The sequence below is a fragment of the Oncorhynchus tshawytscha genome, unplaced genomic scaffold (genome assembly GCF_018296145.1).
Source record: "Oncorhynchus tshawytscha isolate Ot180627B unplaced genomic scaffold, Otsh_v2.0 Un_contig_4271_pilon_pilon, whole genome shotgun sequence".
In the NCBI taxonomy this organism is placed as follows: Eukaryota; Metazoa; Chordata; class Actinopteri; order Salmoniformes; family Salmonidae; genus Oncorhynchus; species Oncorhynchus tshawytscha.
The window spans coordinates 202,361-222,327 of NW_024609745.1; the positions used below are offsets into that span (position 1 = coordinate 202,361).

At 48.6% G+C, this 19,967-nt stretch overlaps 1 protein-coding gene across 12 annotated transcripts in view; it reads right to left on the reverse strand.

Moving 5' to 3' along the window:
- The window catches only part of neo1a (neogenin 1a), a 231,512-nt gene that overhangs the window by 49,403 nt on the left and 162,142 nt on the right, over positions 1-19,967 (reverse strand). For 8 of the 12 annotated variants that reach the window (XM_042317506.1, XM_042317500.1, XM_042317498.1 and 5 more), the window contains exons 6-8: positions 19,478-19,632; positions 18,959-19,079; positions 1,354-1,588 (exon numbers count right to left, since the gene is read on the reverse strand). In XM_042317506.1, coding sequence (XP_042173440.1) covers positions 1,354-1,588; positions 18,959-19,079; positions 19,478-19,632 — 511 coding nt within the window. The remainder of the gene's footprint in view (positions 1-1,353; positions 1,589-18,958; positions 19,080-19,477; positions 19,633-19,967) is intronic. The other 4 variants (XM_042317508.1, XM_042317504.1, XM_042317507.1 and 1 more) reach the window with 1 other exon arrangement.

Consider the following 19,967-nt stretch of genomic DNA (forward strand, 5'->3'; position numbering starts at 1 on the left):
TAGTGTGTACACACTATCAACAGCCCAGTTAGTGTACACACTATCAACAGCCCAGTTAGTGTACACACTATCAACAGCCCAGTTAGTGCACACACTATCAACAGCCCAGTTAGTGTGACACACACTATCAACAGCCCAGTTAGTGCACACACTATCAACAGCCCAGTTAGTGCACACACTATCAACAGCCCAGTTAGTGCACACACTATCAACAGCCCAGTTAGTGCACACACTATCAAGCCCAGCCCAGTTAGTGTTAGTGCACACACACTATCAACAGCCCAGTTAGTGCACACACACTATCAACAGCCCAGTTAGTGCACACACTATCAACAGCCCAGTTAGTCACACACTATCAGTCAGCCCACTTCAGTCACACACATCTATATTTGTACTATACAAAATGGTCCAAGGCAAAGTATTATTATTTTTTAAAAGGACACTACTTTCAAATATATATTCTTAAAATCTTGCAAAATATATTCCTTAATTTGATGGGACATACATACAATTTGACATTGGTCCCAAGGCATAGTCAACAGCCCAGTTAGTGCACACACTATCAACAGCCCAGTTAGTGTACACACTATCAACAGCCCAGTTAGTGCACACACTATCAACAGCCCAGTTAGTGCACACACTATCAACAGCCCAGTTAGTGCACACACTATCAACAGCCCAGTTAGTGCACACACTATCAAAAGAAGGCAAGCAATACTACATCACTTGATTTCTACTGAGTGGACAGTATTGTATTTACAGACTACACACCATTACATAGCAAGAGTCTACCTGTACACTGGGTAGTGTGTATGCTATAGGGGCCCTCAGCAGGGTGTATGCTATAGGGGCCCTCAGCAGTGTACATGCTATAGGGGCCCTCAGCAGTGTACATGCTATAGGGGCCCTCAGCAGTGTACATGCTATAGGGGCTCTCAGCAGGGTGTATGCTATAGGGGCCCTCAGCAGGGTGTATGCTATAGGGGCCCTCAGCAGGGTGTATGCTATAGGGGCCCTCAGCAGGGTGTATGCTATAGGGGCCCTCAGCAGGGTGTATGCTATAGGGGCCCTCAGCAGGGTGTATGCTATAGGGGCCCTCAGCAGGGTGTATGCTATAGGGGCCCTCAGCAGGGTGTATGCTATAGGGGCCCTCAGCAGGGTGTATGCTATAGGGGCCCTCAGCAGGGTGTATGCTATAGGGGCCCTCAGCAGGGTGTATGCTATAGGGGCCCTCAGCAGGGTGTATGCTATAGGGGCCCTCAGCAGGGTGTATGATGTACTGTACTGAATAGAGGGCCTACCTGCTATAATACACTGAGTAGTGTGTAATACTGTACTGTGTAGGGTCCCTACCTGTTGGTACCCTCCTGATTGAAGTAGACAGAGTAGGTGAGGTCTTCTCCGTTGGGCTCAGCAGGAGGGCGCCAGGTGAGCTTGATGAAGCGGGTGGAGACCAGCGAGGCCACGACGTCACGGGGGGCGGAGGGGGTGGGGCCAGTGGGGTTAGCCACACCTCTGGAGCCTGGCGTTACATGGTCAGTAGTGTCAGGAGTCAGTGAGGGGGGAGGAGGGGTGGGGAGGGCTACATCTTTGAGGGTGGAGTGGTGGGAGATGAGTAGGGGTCAGGTGGATGGAAGGTGAAGGGAGGTGAAGAAGACAGCGAGAGAGAGAAGGAGAAAGAGGTGGACGGATGGCGGGCATCCAAAAGGAACAGAGAGAAGGAGAGAAAGGAAAGGACAGCGAAATAAAGGAGAACAAAAAAGAAAACAGAAGAAACACACAAAATAACCACGTGACAAAAAAAAGAGCTCTCAGCATGACAAGGAATCACAAAAACACACTAATATCACGCTGGAATAATCACAACGAAACACAATACAAAAAGAGGGAGACTAAACATGCACAACATCTCTAATGGAAGAGGGGAGCAACACACAAACACCACTGACTGGTGTATGAACACATATAGAAAATACAGTCTAGACTTTGTACATATTCTACATAGCAAAGCGTGACCTTAGAGCTCCACACCAACTGTCAAACCCACCCTATAATGTTTTAATGCACTTGTACTGGGGCTATTCCACAGTCTACCCACAGCAATGTGAAAAAATGTCATTTGGTGCCTTCTCAGAACAATCTGTGGTTAGACATGGGTATATCTGCTTTCTATTTTATTCTAGACGACAGAGACAACACAGGGAAAGGATGTCAGAGAGACTGTGGCATTTCCATTGGTTGCAGGTCAAAGGAATCAAGTCGAGGGCAATGCCAAAATGCATAGAAACTAAACATATGGGGTATACATATAGAGAAATACAACTCTATATGCAAATGTATGCTGACCATAGTACATCTATCCACCATGACACACTGAGGAGATGCTTATTCAGGGAGACTAGACTATCTGTTTATATGACAGATTCCAGCAGTGCCATGACCTTGGATATTGGACAGAGTGGTGTGGGATTTGCTGTATATTACACATATAAATGAACACACACACACACACACACACACACACACACACACACACACACACACACACACAGGGAATTGATTCCCCTGTATATCTGAGTAAAGGGAAGATAATAAATAAGTGTCATTCTACAGAGTTACAACATATTTTCCTTGGGCACTGAGAGAAAATTCTCCTCACCTCCCATAATAAAAAATACACGCCAATATAAAATGTAAACAATCTAATCATCAACAAAATATTCAATCACAGAAACAGCCAACAACTGGGAATACCTGGGCTCCATCTCCCTCCATAAACATAAAGCTGTTTTACAAAGAGGGCCTGCGGAGGATATACATCCATCTGATTCATAACTCTAGGAAATACATTAAGTCTGGTTCATTTCACTACAGCTTCTCTGTAACGACACGAGCCATTAGACGGAATGTAGAGGAGGCATCATTCACAGCAATTACTGACTGGTACACAGAGTGAGCTGTCAGTCTGTCAGTGTGACTGGGCTGCTGCAGGGAAAGCATTGGGAACTGTTTATATTACATATCTGTTAATCGTGTGACTTTCAGAGGTTAAATCCTCATATCATAAACAGTCCTGACATGTCTATGACAGTTGTGTGTGTGTGTGTGTGTGTCTATACAGCTGTATATCTGTATGTGTACGTAGGACCCTCTCGGTCATAGACGGTTTTAGGCTTGGGCGGTATACCGTATATACACACCGTATACCGGGGTATTAGGAAAAAAAAATATATATTTTATAAATGTGAATATTTGTAGCTACTTTTTAAGTAAATACCTGCAGTCAACTTGTGCAATACATTAGGAGATAAAGATCGTGTTGTTCATTTCACCTGTCACATCATTTTTCATTATCAAGTTTACATGTGGTGTTTGTTTACAAGCCCACTAGGACAAAAGACTGGGGCCTTGTGAGTCACTGTTGTGAAGCATGTGCCAGGTGATCAAATTACAGTATGGAATTCACAACTAAATGTTTGCCAGCTAGACATTTTATAACTATTAAGTTAACTGTCAAAAATGTGCTAAATGCTCTGCAGTTGTGCATGTGGTTTGCTAATTTAGTAGCTATTTAACTATCTAGCTGCAGAGAATCCCCTCTTGGATCAAGAGCCTTGTGGCTTATATTTGTTGTGTGTGCAGCAAACCGTAAGTAGCATTTTTGAGTTAGTTGTGTAGTTTAGGTCAGACTGTATAAAATCTTCACAATACGCTTGTTAGCATTTAGTTAGCATTCTCTATGGGACTTTTTAGCATTGCTAACCTTCGGATTTCAGAGTATCAGTGGGGTTTGAAAACAGCGCCCCTTGTGTTCTGTGTCGGTATTACTGAATATCCCGGTTTGGCACAAGGTCGGTATGAAGGTATGAATCTGGATACAACCCAAGCTTACTCCGTTGGGCCGGGGCTCCACTCCCCTCGGTCCTCTGGGCTTTAAGGCTCAGCTGGAGATTACCATTCTGTTGGAGACAGACCCGGAGCAAATTGCCGGGGAAGGAATAAGGGGAAAGAAAAGGGTTTAGAAAGATGGCAGTCAACTGGGTGGAGAGGTTCCTGAGCTGCCTAGCGAGGCGCTGGCATGCGGCCACGTGTTAAGGACCACTATGTCCAAGTTGGCACCGGGCATACAGCGAGTAGATGAAAACCATAATGTTAGTCTCAGTGGTACTGTAGAGAACAGGCCATGTCTCAGTCTCCTCCTTGTTAATGTTAGTCTCAGTGGTATTACAGAGAACAGGACATGTCTCAGTCTCCTGGTCACAATCAGTCTTCCATCTATTCTCAGCCATGGACAGTTACAGTAAGGAAGAAATTGAGGAGAATCCTAGATTTCTACTGTAGCTGTTCTGATGGTCTATTTCTAGTAGATGAATTGTGTCATTAGGGCGTGTGACACTGGTAATGAATGGCTGGCATTAGGAGCTAATGAGGAAAGTTATCCTCTACCTTAACCAGGTATTTGGGTACTGTGTATAAGAAAGAGTTAGACAAGAAGATTCAAAGGAAACTGTTAATAACAGAAGAATCTTAATAATGGACAATGAAACATACTGTACTTCCCAGGGCAGCAGAATGATATCAGTGGAACTCTTCTTCAGAACAAAATATCTCCAGTACCTTTTCAAGTTTGATTACAAGGGAAGTAACTGGTGCCTAAGCTTCTAGTAATGTCAATACGAGTTGTACAATACGTCAACTTTGTGGGCATATGAAAACATAACTGGCAGAATGCGCTGCCACTTTGTCTGACGGGTAGACGGCCGTGGGTTTTAGAAAGTCCCCTCTCGGCACACGTACACCCACAGGACACTTAGCTCATTGGCCGGCTGTTGGGCTTTCAAACATCTAATTGCTGTTATATACAAAGAAAGCATGGTTATTTAGGATTCAGGTCAACAGTGACGTCACCAGGCAGTGTTCAAAGTCGCTACTATGTAACCTGGAGAGTGAGAGGTCTTGCCAAGTGTTGCATAATGGTAGAACTAGTCTCAGAAGTGAAGGAAACAGTCTCTGCTTCTGTCTTTGGGTTGGGTTCATGTAATGTCGCTGAACAGAGCCACATGGCTACACTAATGGCGTATTACAGAATGAGCGCTTTTAACTCCGGGAGGGAAGGAGGGAGGAGAGAAAGAGGGAAGAGAGATGGTCACGCTCCTCAGCAGAAGAGGATGAGATATGAAATGGAGAGAGCTGATATAAGATGGTTCAAAAATACTGATAGAGCTAAAAGATTTAAAGGAAATGTCTTGATTCCTTTTCGGCAAATTATCATGGTCAGTTAAGCAGCTAAAGGAACACATCCAAGCTTTCATAGAACTTCAACAAGAACATGTGTGATGGCAAACAGACTGCGATCTTGACTGATTCGTGATGCTTCCTCTGAGGAGATGTTCTGAAACGGCGTTTGTGGGGGGTTCTGATCAAGCGAGAACGATCGCGGTGTGGTCGTATCCAATTGGTTGCTGATGGAAGCAAAGCGAAGACCATTTCAGTCATTCATTTGTTCAAGAGGCCATGTTCTCTTGCTAGTCTCCAGCCGATAACATCAGAGGAAATAGAATTCTGACAGAACGTGACATTTGGAGAGGCTCTTGATGTGTCGACAAAAGATACAAACTCGGGTAAGAGACAGACAAATGTCTTCAAGACAAAAAGGAGGGAGGGAACGAGAAAGATGGAGAGGCAGATGAAACTTGTTCTTTATCTCCCGGTCCCTTTTTCCTCTCGTTCGTCGGTTGGCCAAGCGTTGGACTTGATCAAGAGGAGGACGCTGTTCCCCCACCCTCCTCTTCGGGGCCACCTCTGCCTTTTTTCCTTTAAGAACAAAGCGTTTCTGTTTCTGACACCTTTTTACGTGGCGAGGGGAGTCGTGAGGGACGGGAGAGGCATCTGATTTCCTATAAAGTCTATAAGGGTTACAGAACGCCCACTGCCCAAGGCACAAAACACAGATCAGTAACATGATACACATGGGGTTTCCCTCCTGAGAAGGTGGCATTAAAGCTGCTATTCATTGAGGCTCGCGCCACAAAGAAAGCAAAGTAGTCCACTGTAGAGCTACGGTTAGACATGAGTTCATGGGTTCTGGGTGATGTGGAGCTGTCTGCATGAGTTCATGGGTTCTGGGTGATGTGGAGCTGTCTGCATGAGTTCATGGGTTCTGGGTGATGTGGAGCTGTCTGCATGAGTTCATGGGTTCTGGGTGATGTGGAGCTGTCTGCATGAGTTCATGGGTTCTGGGTGATGTGGAGCTGTCTGCATGAGTTCATGGGTTCTGGGTGATGTGGAGCTGCATGAGTTCTCGGTATCTCCATATTCATTTCTTACACTCCCTGCACCATTTCAACAGGTGTTTGCAGCATATTGGAAGTCTGGGATCTAAAACCTGGCATATTCTTTATTTTATGAAGCACAGATAAGGAAGGTATTTTGTGGAACCGCTCATAGTAAGGGAACCCAAGGACAAGTGAAGGGCTTGTTGTACTGTGGTATGGTGTTTCAACAGGAAGTAGAACACCTACAGCTACCAACAGCGTTGCCAGATCACACTCAACTCATTGGAAGACACTTTATTTTTTCTTTGTCGTCAACAAAGAGCCAACTAACTGCATAACAGGCCTAAAAATAGAGCAAAGTGGAACTAAGGCATCAGAGACGTGTGGAAGATGAAACATTTGGGATGGGTCTGGTTTGGGGGGGGGGAGGTGGCCTCCTTTCTGCCTGAGGACCCTCTGGCTGGTGAGATAAAGGGATGGAGCTGTAGGAGGACAACACAACTGCAGTGGACGGACGGACAGGGGGATCTGGTGGAGGGGTGGTTGGGGGGGTCTGGTGGAGAGGGTGGTTGGGTCACAGCATGAGAGCAGGATTAGGGTTTAGGGATGCCCACTAGTGTTCCAGGCATCAGGGGATATGATGGAGTGAGTGTACAGAGACTCATCTGGTGAGGGTGGAGAGATAGGCTCCCTAGAGGAGGTCTAACCTTCCTCCCTGCTAGGGCTAAAGCAGGCCCATGGAGCAGTCAGTCTTACTCCTTTTGTCCCCCCGTCCCACTCATCGCCTCCCCCTAATAAATCTCCGCCCTTGCCACTTTAAAGTCCTTCCCTCTATCCGTGGTCCCAGAGCGCCTGCATGCTCGTCTCCCATCACAAGAGTAACACGTTTAATATACACAGTAAATTCCCCTTGGACTGTCATCTGCTTTGAAACACAGCTGATAATTGAATCAGGTTGGTTACATCAATAATTAAATGTCTGGTGTGTACATGCATACATACAGCATCCCCTTCCTCATCAGACAAACATAATCCCTTGATCCACTTCCACTGTAGGGTCATGATTGGATATCAGGTCCCCCCCCCCCCTTCGCCCAAAACATGTGAGGCGCCTGCTGTGGCATGAGCCCCGATATGCAAATGAATAAGAGCATGGACATCTTTTTCTATGTTGATTGCCTCCCCTCCTCCCCCCGTCTTGTAGTCTTTCTTTGGGGAAATTAGCATCATATGCATCCAGTGGTAAACATGCTCAGTGGAGAAGAAACGGGATGGGGGGGGGGGGACTCACAGGGGTTCCTCCTGTAGAGTTAAAGAAGCAGGAAATGTGTTTTACCCTACATCATCATCATCATCCCCAACAGACCGCAGGTTCTTATTACCTGGTGTGTGAATTGAATTCTCAACACGTAACTGTGTACAGTACGGTAAGTGGTTTGATATCTCAGGGGTGCTTGTGCCAGGTTTCTCCCAACAGGAGAGGAAAGGTTCAAATAAATGAATTGTTAGTGTAACTCAGAGAGGAACCCCCCCCCTGGATTCACAGAGTGTAATCAGGGTCGCTGGGTTGGTCTACGTGGGGTGGATATCACGCACAGGGACATCAAGGCGGGTAGCCTATTATATACCACCCTGGAATGTTGCATGATGGTCAATATGCGTAGAGGGAGGGTGGCACGACAGGGGGCGGTTGACGTGAAAGGGAAACGCTAGCCTGGCAACGCCGCCCATCTCTGAGCCAGGAGCCCAGGGGCCCCGCTGGGGGTCAGGTGACCTGTCGGGGTATAGAGGAAGAGCGTTGTTTTGGCGCAACGTGGCGCTTCCACCCATTTAGGCTGTTTGGGCCGAGTAGAGCCCTGAAAGTAGACTCCGGGGATGGGTGGTATCCAACAACAGCAACCAGCATCCTGGATGGAGTGTGAGTGATAAAGTGATAGGGAAGGTGTGACTGGAGCGTGAGGCTGAGGCAGGTGACACACCAAGCCCAGGTCAGGGCTAAAAACGGCCACGATAACAAGGTTGAAAGTGTGACCTTGGAAAAAAAGCAATGAAAAGATACAGGAAACTGTAAAGAAACATAAGCTTACAGTTTCCATTGTAAAAAGAAAGTGGGTTGAATTATCATACAGAATAACAGAAAAACACACGGATGGTAATATTCTGTCCTCGTGTAAGAGAATGAATCTCAGAGATGGAATGAACAATCAGGGAAAATATACAAAGAACAATATGCTTCAGGAACCAACCACTGCCGGTCCTAACCATTGTAGAGTAAACAAAGCCCAAAGGAGCAAATTGGCAGTTAAACCCACGCTCACGGTCCTTGAACAGAGTGTGGTAAATACAAATACACACACACACACACACACACACAGCACACAGTGGAAACCACAGTCTTCTGGTCAGCTGCCTAACTGCTCACAGTGGAAACCACACAGGCCCAGTAATCAGAGGTAGGAGGAGGAAGTGGGTGTTCTAGTTAGGGTTATCTGTGTTTCTTCTACCATTACTTCCTGTAGGTGGCCTGAGCCTTCTGGGTAACACTACCATTACTTCCTGTAGGTGGGCCGAGCCTTCTGGGTAACACTACCATTACTTCCTGTAGGTGGGCCGAGCCTTCTGGGTAACACTACCATTACTTCCTGTAGGTGGGCCGAGCCTTCTGGGTAACACTACCCATTACTTCCTGTAGGTGGGCCGAGCCTTCTGGGTAACACTACCATTACTTCCTGTAGGTGGGCCGAGCCTTCTGGGTAACACTACCATTACTTCCTGTAGGTGGGCCGAGCCTTCTGGGTAACACTACCATTACTTCCTGTAGGTGGGCCGAGCCTTCTGGGTAACACTACCATTACTTCCTGTAGGTGGGCCGAGCCTTCTGGGTAACACCACTATTTAGTGTATTTACTATTGATGGGGCACTAAGAATACCTTGCATGTTACTACTGTAGGCTGTATGTTTGAACTAACCTCATTTCTATACATTTCTAACATTTTCAAAACATTTCATTTCCAATCTTGAACGTACCCCATATAAACTAATATCACACTAGCTGGTACACCATCCATCTTCCAAGGCTAATAAAAAGGCCCTTGTCAGAGTGCGTAGCTGTAAAACCAACAGTCGCTCTGATTCAATTCGCCATCTCTCTGACTCGCTCCCCTCTCTTCTCCGAGGCCTTCCTGAGAGGGGGGCGACATGCGGGGCGCGTAAACCTGTCACATTTACATGGCAGTGAGCGTCGCACGGGGACCACTGCTCGCTTTATGACTTTACAGACACTGCTACAGACGCCACAGTGACACACAACACAAATAGTGTCTGGTCGCCCTGTCCCTGACCCCGGCCTGAAGATACAGCTTCTATCCCCCTGACAGACACTAGGGGTTTACATTTGCGTTCTTGTTGGGTTGTACAGAGCCCCAGAGGAGTCCCTAAATTGTATTTTTATCACTGCTTTCTCGCATCTTCATTGTAACTGGGAAGGCTGTAGTAGTATACTGTAGTAGTATACTGTAGTAGTATTCTGGGCTGTAGTAGTATACTGTAGTAGCATTCTGGGCTGTAGTAGTATACTGTAGTAGCATTCTGGGCTGTAGTAGTATACTGTAGTAGCATTCTGGGCTGTAGTAGTATACTGTAGTAGTATTCTAGGCTGTAGTAGTATACTGTAGTAGTATTCTGGGCTGTAGTAGTATACTATAGTAGCATTCTGGGCTGTAGTAGTATACTGGGCTGTAGTAGTATATTGTAGTAGTATACTGTAGTAGCATTCTGGGCTGTAGTAGTATACTGTAGTAGTATACTGGGCTGTAGTAGTATATTGTAGTAGTATACTGTAGTAGCATTCTGGGCTGTAGTAGTATACTGTAGTAGCATTCTGGGCTGTAGTAGTATACTGTAGTAGCATTCTGGGCTGTAGTAGTATACTGTAGTAGCATTCTGGGCTGTAGTAGTATACTGTAGTAGCATTCTGGGCTGTAGTAGTATTCTGGGCTGTAGTAGTATACTGTAGTAGTATTCTGGGCTGTAGTAGTATACTGTAGTAGTATTCCAGGCTGTAGTAGTATACTGTAGTAGCATTCTGGGCTGTAGTAGTACACTGTAGTAGCATTCTGGGCTGTAGTAGTATACTGTAGTAGCATTCTGGGCTGTAGTAGTATATTGTAGTAATATACTAGCAGTAGCTGTAGTAGTATACTGTAGTAGCATTCTGGGCTGTAGTAGTATACTGTAGTAGCATTCTGGGCTGTAGTAGTATACTGTAGTAGCATTCTGGGCTGTAGTAGTATACTGTAGTAGCATTCTGGGCTGTAGTAGTATACTGTAGTAGCATTCTGGGCTGTAGTAGTATACTGTAGTAGCATTCTGGGCTGTAGTAGTATACTGTAGTAGCATTCTGGGCTGTAGTAGTATACTGTAGTAGCATTCTGGGCTGTAGTAGTATACTGTAGTAGCATTCTGGGCTGTAGTAGTATACTGTAGTAGCATTCTGGGCTATAGTAGTATACTGTAGTAGCATTCTGGGCTATAGTAGTAGCATTCTGGGCTGCAGTAGCATTCTGGGCTGCAGGAGCATTCTGGGCTGCAGGAGCATTCTGGGCTGCAGGAGCATTCTGGGCTGCAGGAGCATTCTGGGCTGCAGGAGCATTCTGGGCTGCAGGAGCATTCTGGGCTGCAGTAGTATGCTCTGCTGCACTACTAGTATGCTCTGCTGCACTACTAGTATGCTCTGCTGCACTACTAGTATGCTCTGCTGCACTACTAGTATGCTCTGCTGCACTACTAGTATGCTCTGCTGCACTACTAGTATGCTCTGCTGCACTACTAGTATGCTCTGCTGTAGTAGTATTCTCTGCTGTAGTAGTATTCTCTGCAGTAGTAGTATTCTCTGCAGTAGTAGTATTCTGTAGGGTAGCCTAGTGGTTAGAGCATTGGACTAGTAACTGAAAGGTTGCAAGTTCAAATCCCTGAGCTGACAAGGTACAAAATCTGTTGTTCTGCCCCTGAACAGGCAGTTAACCCACTGTTCCTAGGCCGTCATTGAAAATAAGAATTTGTTCTTAACTGACTTGCCTAGTAAAATAAATACTATAGTTCCTCTCTTTCCAGTCTAATCAGTATGGACTTACTGATCGCAAAAACACATCCATCAAAAACAGCACTGCTAGGTTGAATTATACTCTATAATATCCTATTGATTCTATCCCACTCTGCTATGCCCAAGTGAAAACTTCCCCAGCAGCTTGGCTGGCAAGCCTGGCAGCGGAGATCTCTCCCTCTCTGATCTATCACTATGTCAGCCTCTGCATTCCAACACCACTGATTTCAATTTATCATGCGACTGCTCCCACGCTCTGCAAAACAAAAAAAGCACTCAGCCAGTCATTAGATGGAGAAAGTCCATTTCTCAACAGGCATTTGTGTTTGGCTGTGGTGAAAGTGCTCTGTGTCCTATCAGTTTAGTGTTGACTAGAGTGGTTTTCTGCTCTGGGTGGGGACCGACTGGGACAATGTGCTGAGGGAGGGGGAGAGGGTAAGAGTGAGGAAGAGAGATGGGGAAGAAGGGGACAGAGAGAGGAGGAAAGAGAACTGGTCATTATGGGTGGAGTGACTGATTCCTGTTAAAGCCTCGGTGTGACTGAGCTCTTCTTGGTTTTATCCACTCCACCCACTACCCTGGTCCAACGCACTACCCTGGTCCAACGCACTACCCTGGTCCAACGCACTACCCTGGTCCAACGCACTACCCTGGTCCAACGCACTACCCTGGTCCAACGCACTACCCTGGTCCAACGCACTACCCTGGTGCAACGCACTACCCTGGTGCAACGCACTACCCTGGTGCAACGCACTACCCTGGTGCAACGCACTACCCTGGTGCAACGCACTACCCTGGTCCAACGCACTACCCTGGTCCAACGCACTACCCTGGTCCAAGGCACTACCCTGGTCCAAGGCACTACCCTGGTCCAAGGCACTACCCTGGTCCAATGCACTACCCTGGTGCAAGGCACTACCCTGGTCCAAGGCACTACCCTGGTGCAATACACTACCCTGGTCCAACGCACTACCCTGGTGCAACGCACTACCCTGGTCCAACGCACTACCCTGGTGCAATACACTACCCTGGTCCAACGCACTACCCTGGTGCAATACACTACCCTGGTACAAAACAGACACCTGACCCACTACCCTGGTAATCGACAGACACCTGACCCACTACCCTGGTAAACTACAGACACCTGACCCACTACCCTGGTAAACTACAGACACCTGGTGCAATACAGACACCTGGTGCAATACACTACCCTGGTACAAAACAGACACCTGACCCACTACCCTGGTAAACTACAGACACCTGGTACAATACAGACACCTGGTACAATACAGACACCTGACCCACTACCCTGGTACAATACAGACACCTGACCCCTACCCTGGTAAACTACAGACACCTGACCCTCTACCCTGGTACAATACAGACACCTGACCCGCTACCCTGGTAAACTACAGACACCTGGTACAATACAGACACCTGACCCGCTACCCTGGTAAACTACAGACACCTGGTACAATACAGACACCTGGCCCGCACCCTGGTAAACTACAGACACCTGGTACAATACAGACACCTGGCCCGCTACCTGGTAAAATACAGACACCTGGTAAATACAGACACCTGGTACAATACAGACACCTGACCCACTACCCTGGTAAACTACAGACACCTGACCCTCTACCCCGGTACAACAGGCGCGCTACCCCGGTACAACAGGCGCGCTACCCCGGTACAACAGGCGCGCTACCCCGGTACAACAGGCGCGCTACCCCGGTATAACACACTACCCTGGTATAACAGGCACACTACCATGGTATAACAGGCACACTACCATGGTATAACAGGCACACTACCATGGTATAACAGGCACACTACCATGGTATAACAGGCACACTACCATGGTATAACAGGCACACTACCCCGGTATAACACACACACACACACTACCCTGGTATAATAGACGTACTACCCTGGTACAACAGACACACTACCCTGGTACAACAGACACACTACCCTGGTACAACAGACACACTACCCTGGTACAACAGACACACTACCCTGGCACAACAGACACACACCCTGGTACAACAGACACATACCCTGGTACAACAGACACACCCTACAACCCTGGTACAACAGACACACTACCCTGGTACAACAGACACACTACCCTGGTACAACAGACACACTACCCTGGTACAACAGGCACACTACCCTGGTACAACACCCTGGTACAACAGACACACACACTACCCTGGTACAACAGGCACACTACCCTGGTACAACAGACACACTACCCTGGTACAACAGACACACTACCCTGGTACAACAGGCACACTACCCTGGTACAACAGGCACACTACCCTGGTACAACAGGCACACTACCCTGGTACAACAGGCACACTACCCTGGTACAACAGGCACACTACCCTGGTACAACAGGCACACTACCCTGGTACAACAGGCACACTACCCTGGTACAACAGACACACTACCCTGGTACAACACACTACCCTGGTACAACGGACACACTACCCTGGTACAACAGACACGCCACCCTGGTACAACAGACACACTACCCTGGTACAACTGACACACTACCCTGGTACAACAGACACACTACCCTGGTATAACAGACACACTACCCTGGTATAACAGACACACTACCCTGGTATAACAGACATCATATTTAAAAAACAGGAGTCCTATAAGTATGAGATGAAGTAGACTCAGCCAATCAACTCCTGCTGGTATTTGATTATCCTATAGATTTCCCTTCTACAGCGGGCGCCTCCGAACCAGGGGGGGGTCAAACATACTCTGTATGCTGAGAGAGGAGCACTTGAATATCTGAAGGGGTGCTTACATGCTGAGGGGAGAAAAACAAGCATTGCAATGCAAAAGAGAAGAACATCTCTTGAATGAATGTGGGAGGAAAAGGCAGAGGGCAGAGGAGCAAACAACATCCTCACTGCCTGTTCATTCGCTGATTTCCTGCATCAGCTCCCCTCCAATACTGACTGCCATCCTACACAGACACCATGAGAGTTAATACTGAACACAGTGTATGTTGACTACGTTTTGTTCTTAGTTCCTTTTCAATTACAATGTCAATCTAAAACCCAGCCATATAATATACACACTTGACTGTAAATGACTAGAAAACCAGACATGTATAGACCACAAATGACTTCAGAGACCAATAAGATGCTGAACAAGCAACACCTAACAACGAGTGGTGGCCTGGCTCAAATACTTCTAAATGGTGGCAGTAACAATACTAACTAAGCCTTTTAAAATGCTCTGCTCCTCACCATTATAGGAGAGGACAGGAGGAAGTGAGGCCGGTTTACAGGGTGAATTAACTAGGGTCACTTGGCCACCCTCACATTATATAATGAGTCCCATCCAGGTCCATTTCTGCTGTTGTCCTGTTCGAACATCTGTTTGTAACTAGTCACCCTACATTGCACAGAACACATGGAAAAGGAAGGAATGTGTACTAAAATTGCTCCGGACTGCAATTTGAGAGCTATTTTTGGTCTCCTGCTCCAAAAAGTAACTGAGGGCTTTAAACCCGAAGCAGTGAGCTGGTCTGTGTTGCTTTGTTGAACTCCTGAAGGAAGAACACAAAGAACACGGTTTTTCTACTCTGGTCTTATTCAGTGAAGTAGTGCTCGTTCATGGAGGCTTTTCTGTCTAGGAATAGAAAATAGGAAATAGGAAATAAATGAATAGGAAATAAATGTTTGGATTACAAAAAGATACTGTACATATGGATTTTCTTTGTATTGGAACTTTTTCTAAATTCATTCTTTACATGACTGAGCACAGACATGATTCAAACTCATTTTCTATCATAGACACTAATGCAACCGCGGCAGCAGTGAGGGAGAAGGGGCAAATCTGAAGGGGGACGACACGGGAGAGAAGAGGGGGACGAGGACGGAGACACAGGAGGAGGAGGACGGGAGGGGGGACACAGGAGGAGGAGGACGGGAGGGGGGGGAGACACAGGAGGAGGAGGAGGACGGGGGGGGGGGAGACACAGGAGGAGGAGGACGGGAGGACGGGAGGACACACAGGAGGAGGAGGGGGACGGGGGGGGAGACACAGGAGGAGGAGGACGGGAGAGGGGGAGACACAGGAGGAGGAGGACGGGAGGGGGAGACACAGGAGGAGGAGGACGGGAGGGGGAGACACAGGAGGAGGAGGACGAAAGGGGGAGACACAGGAGGAGGAGGACGGGAGGGGGGACACAGGAGGAGGAGGACGGGAGGGGGGGGGACACAGGAGGAGGGGGGCACAGGAGGAGGAGGACGGGAGGGGGAGACACAGGAGGAGGAGGAGGACGGGAGGGGGGAGACACAGGAGGAGGAGGACGGGAGGGGGGAGACACAGGAGGAGGAGGACGGGAGGGGGAGACACAGGAGGAGGAGGACGGGAGGGGGGAGACACAGGAGGAGGAGGACGGGAGGGGGGGACACAGGAGGAGGAGGACGGGAGGGGGGGACACAGGAGGAGGAGGACGGGAGGGGGGAGACACAGGAGGAGGAGGACGAAAGGGGGAGACACAGGAGGAGGAGGACGAAAGGGGGAGACACAGGAGGAGGAGGACGGAATGGGGAGACACAGGAGGAGGAGGACGGGGAGGGGGGACACAGGAGGAGGAGGACGGGAGGGGGGACACAGGAGGAGGAGGAGGAGGACGGGAGGGGGGGACACAGGAGGAGGAGGACGGGAGGGGGGGACACAGGAGGAGGAGGACGGGAGGGGGGGACACAGGAGGAGGAGGACGGGAGGGGGGGGCACAGGAGGAGGAGGAGGAGGGGGGGGCACAGGAGGAGGAGGGGGAGGGGGGAGACACAGGGGAGGAGGACGAAAGGGGGAGACACAGGAGGAGGAGGACGGGAGGGGGAGACACAGGAGGAGGAGGACGGGAGGGGGAGACACAGGAGGAGGAGGACGGGAGGGGGGAGACACAGGAGGAGGAGGACGGAAGGGGGAAACACAGGAGGAGGAGGACGAAAGGGGGAGACACAGGAGGAGGAGGACGGAAGGGGGAGACACAGGAGGAGGAGGGAAAGGGGGAGACACAGGAGGAGGAGGACGGAAGGGGGAGACACAGGAGGAGGAGGACGAAAGGGGGAGACACAGGAGGAGGAGGACGGAAGGGGGAGACACAGGAGGAGGAGGACGGAAGGGGGAGACACAGGAGGAGGAGGACGAAAGGGGGAGACACAGGAGGAGGAGGACGGAAGGGGGAGACACAGGAGGAGGAGGACGGGAGGGGGAGACACAGGAGGAGAAGGACGGAAGGGGGAAACACAGGAGGAGGAGGACGAAAGGGGAGACACAGGAGGAGGAGGACGGAAGGGGGAAACACAGGAGGAGGAGGACGAAAGGGGGAGACACAGGAGGAGGAGGACGGAAGGGGGAGACACAGGAGGAGGAGGACGGAAGGGGGAGACACAGGAGGAGGAGGACGGAAGGGGGAAACACAGGAGGAGGAGGACGGAGGGAGCGGATAAGGACCCCCAGCTGCGAGGGGGACAGCCGGTGAGGGTGAAAAGAGAGGGGACAGTGTGGACCGGACAGCATATTTACCACTTGGCCCAGTGGACAGAGGTGCACAGGGGACAGAGCAGGTGGCTGATAGAAGAGAGCGGCGGGAGGGGAGAGTTAACAGATGGCACCAAGGAGGATCTGTGTACACTAACCCGGCACAGGAGAGGAGATACGTTCCAGAGAGATCTACTCTCAATTACAGAGCTAGAGGAGGAAAATCATCTCCCAGCCTCAGAGAGCGATATACACAGAACAGCACGGTCAAACTGGGCCGTTTCTATGGAAGGGAATACTTACTTTGGCACCTCTGTGAGGCAGCTTTTGTAAGAAATGATAGAATTGTTTAGGATGCTGATGGACCACATGTTGACACAGGGAGGAATCAAATGTATGGAAAATGGAAATAAGCAAAGGGCATATGATGGATATTTACATACACTCTTCAGGGAATATGCACTTTCCACATTCACTGTTTGTGTAGCTGTAAACAGAGCACTGAACTCTCTCCTTTAGTGAGAAGAAGCCACCATGGTGTAATGTAGGGGGAGAAAGGGCTGCTAGCCTGGCAGCTGTAGCCAATAACCTATTGTACCTTACAAAGGCAGTAGGAATCATTAAAACAGCCCTTTCATGTCACGGGATAAGAGTGCTCTCTCTGACGTCCTGCTGAGGGCAGGCGAGTGTGTCAGACCATCTGCTTTACTGACTGATCCCAAACAAAAACAATTTTTTGGTCACAAGACAACCCCTTGCTGATCTCCCTTGTTGAGCAATTATTTGAGATATGCATAATGCTACTTAAAAGCTGCAGGTCATCATTATTTCTGACTTAGTGCCGTCCAACGGGGAGAAGAGAACACTGTTTGGAGGGAGCTATCTGACAGACACCCCAATTTATGCTAATCCTTTAACCAACCTGCTCAGGATTAATGGGACAATTCACACGTGTTAAATCTGGTTACCTACAGAAATGCAGTTCTGCAGTTAGTTTGGTAGCTACTGTAGATGGATGTGCTGGTTGTTGGAATCATGAGGTACGTTGCTTCTTGATTTGGCAGAGAAACAGCACTTTTAAAAGCAGGATGGAGAATAAAAAACTTCACCATCACCCAGCCCCAGATGAGTATTTCTCCCTTTCCCCCACATGGGCGTTTTCATACACCCAGTCCTATTTTTAGGACCCGAATCTATTCTGGTGTCTGGTGGTGTTGTCTTTGTTTCTGTCCCTACCTCTCCCTCTCCCTGGGGGTTTTGGATTGCCTTTGTTTCTGTCCCTACCTCTCCCTCTCCCTGGGGGTTTTGGATTGTCTTTGTTTCTGTCCCTACCTCTCCCTCTCCCTGGGGGTTTTGGATTGTCTTTGTTTCTACCTCTCCCTGGAGGTTTTGGATTGTCTTTGTTTCTGTCCCTACCTCTCCCCCTCCCTGGAGGTTTTGGATTGTCTTTGTCCCTACCCCTCCCTGGAGGTTTTGGATGATCTTTGTTTCTGTCCCTACCTCTCCCTGGAGGTTTTGGATTGTCTTTGTTTCTGCCCCTACCTCTCCCTGGAGGTTTTGGATTGTCTTTGTTTCTGCCCCTACCTCTCCCTGGAGGTTTTGGATTGTCTTTGTTTCTGCCCCTACCTCTCCCTGGGGGTTTTGGATTGTCTTTGTTTCTGCCCCTACCTCTCCCTGGGGGTTTTGGATTGTCTTTGTTTCTGTCCCTACCTCTCCCCCTCCCTGGAGGTTTTGGATTGTCTTTGTCCTTACCCCTCCCTGGAGGTTTTGGATTGTCTTTGTTTCTGCCCCTACCCCTCCCTGGAGGTTTTGGATTGTCTTTGTTCTTGTCCCACTCTCTATGCTCGTCATACTCTCTGGGCATGCTTCTTAGATTTGTTCAATATTCCCATTGTCTACTGTATTCTAGGCTCTACTTATGTCCAGTGTCCAGCCATGTGTTTGAGTAAACCTGATGTACCCCAAAACACCCATCAATACTACTACAACCAAGCTCCCCAAGAACGAACACAGGCTTCTATCTAGAACCCTGTCCATTCGGTTCCCCTCCCAACGTACCGTGCTCTAGGATGATGAGCTGAGCGCTGGACTGCATGTTCCCTGCATCGTTCTCTGCCAGACACTGGTAGAAGCCCTCATCAGACTTGACCAGACCCAGCACCTGCAGGTTGTGTTCATTCTGCGGGTCAGAGAGAGAGAGAGACAGAGATCGAGACAGAGATCGAGACAGAGAGAGAGAGAGAGAGAAAAAGAGATTGAGAGAGAAAAAGAGATTGAGAGAGAAAGAGATCGAGAGAGTAAAAGAGAGAGAGAGGTCAATAACATCAGGTGCTGGAGAGAGCGAAAAAGGTCAATGTCTTGAGGTGGAGACTGTGTGAGATCAATATGGTGATTGACTCGTAAATCAAAGACAACATCAGTTGAGCATCTAGCTGAAGTTATGCTTGTTAAAGCGATTGGTTAAGAGGTATCAGACTGTAGAAAGTCACTAGAAGTTCCCCTCAGTAAAGATCAGAAGCTGAACTACAGGTTTTACGTCACACATCTTAATGACATTTTACAATACAACAAACTTACAATGATTTTGAAGTAGTCGCTGGGAATGACAGCGTCTCCGTTTTTGACCCATTTGACGGTGGGGGCGGGGGAACCTGTGACCTCACACTGAAACATGATGTCCATGGACTCGTGGGCGTAGATGTTGGCCGGCCTCTTCAGGAACTCCGGAGGAACTGCAACATACAGCAGGGGAGAGGGGTGTCAGAGTGTCTGTGTGTGTGTGGGGGTGTCAGAGTGTCTGTGGGGGGTGTGTGTGTGTGTGTGTGTGTGTGTGTGTGTCAGAGTGTGTGTGTGTCAGAGTGTCTGTGTGTGTGTGTGTGGGGTGTTAGTGTGTGTGTGTCAGGGGGTGTGGGGTGTGTGTGTGTGTGGGTGGTGTGTCTGTCTGTGGGGGGTGTGTGGTTGTGTTTCTGTGGGTGTGCCTGTGTGGGGGTATCCCCGGGTCTCTCCTCTTTTCAGTTCGCTGCAGCTAGTGACTGGAACGAGCTGCAACAAACACTCAAACTGGACA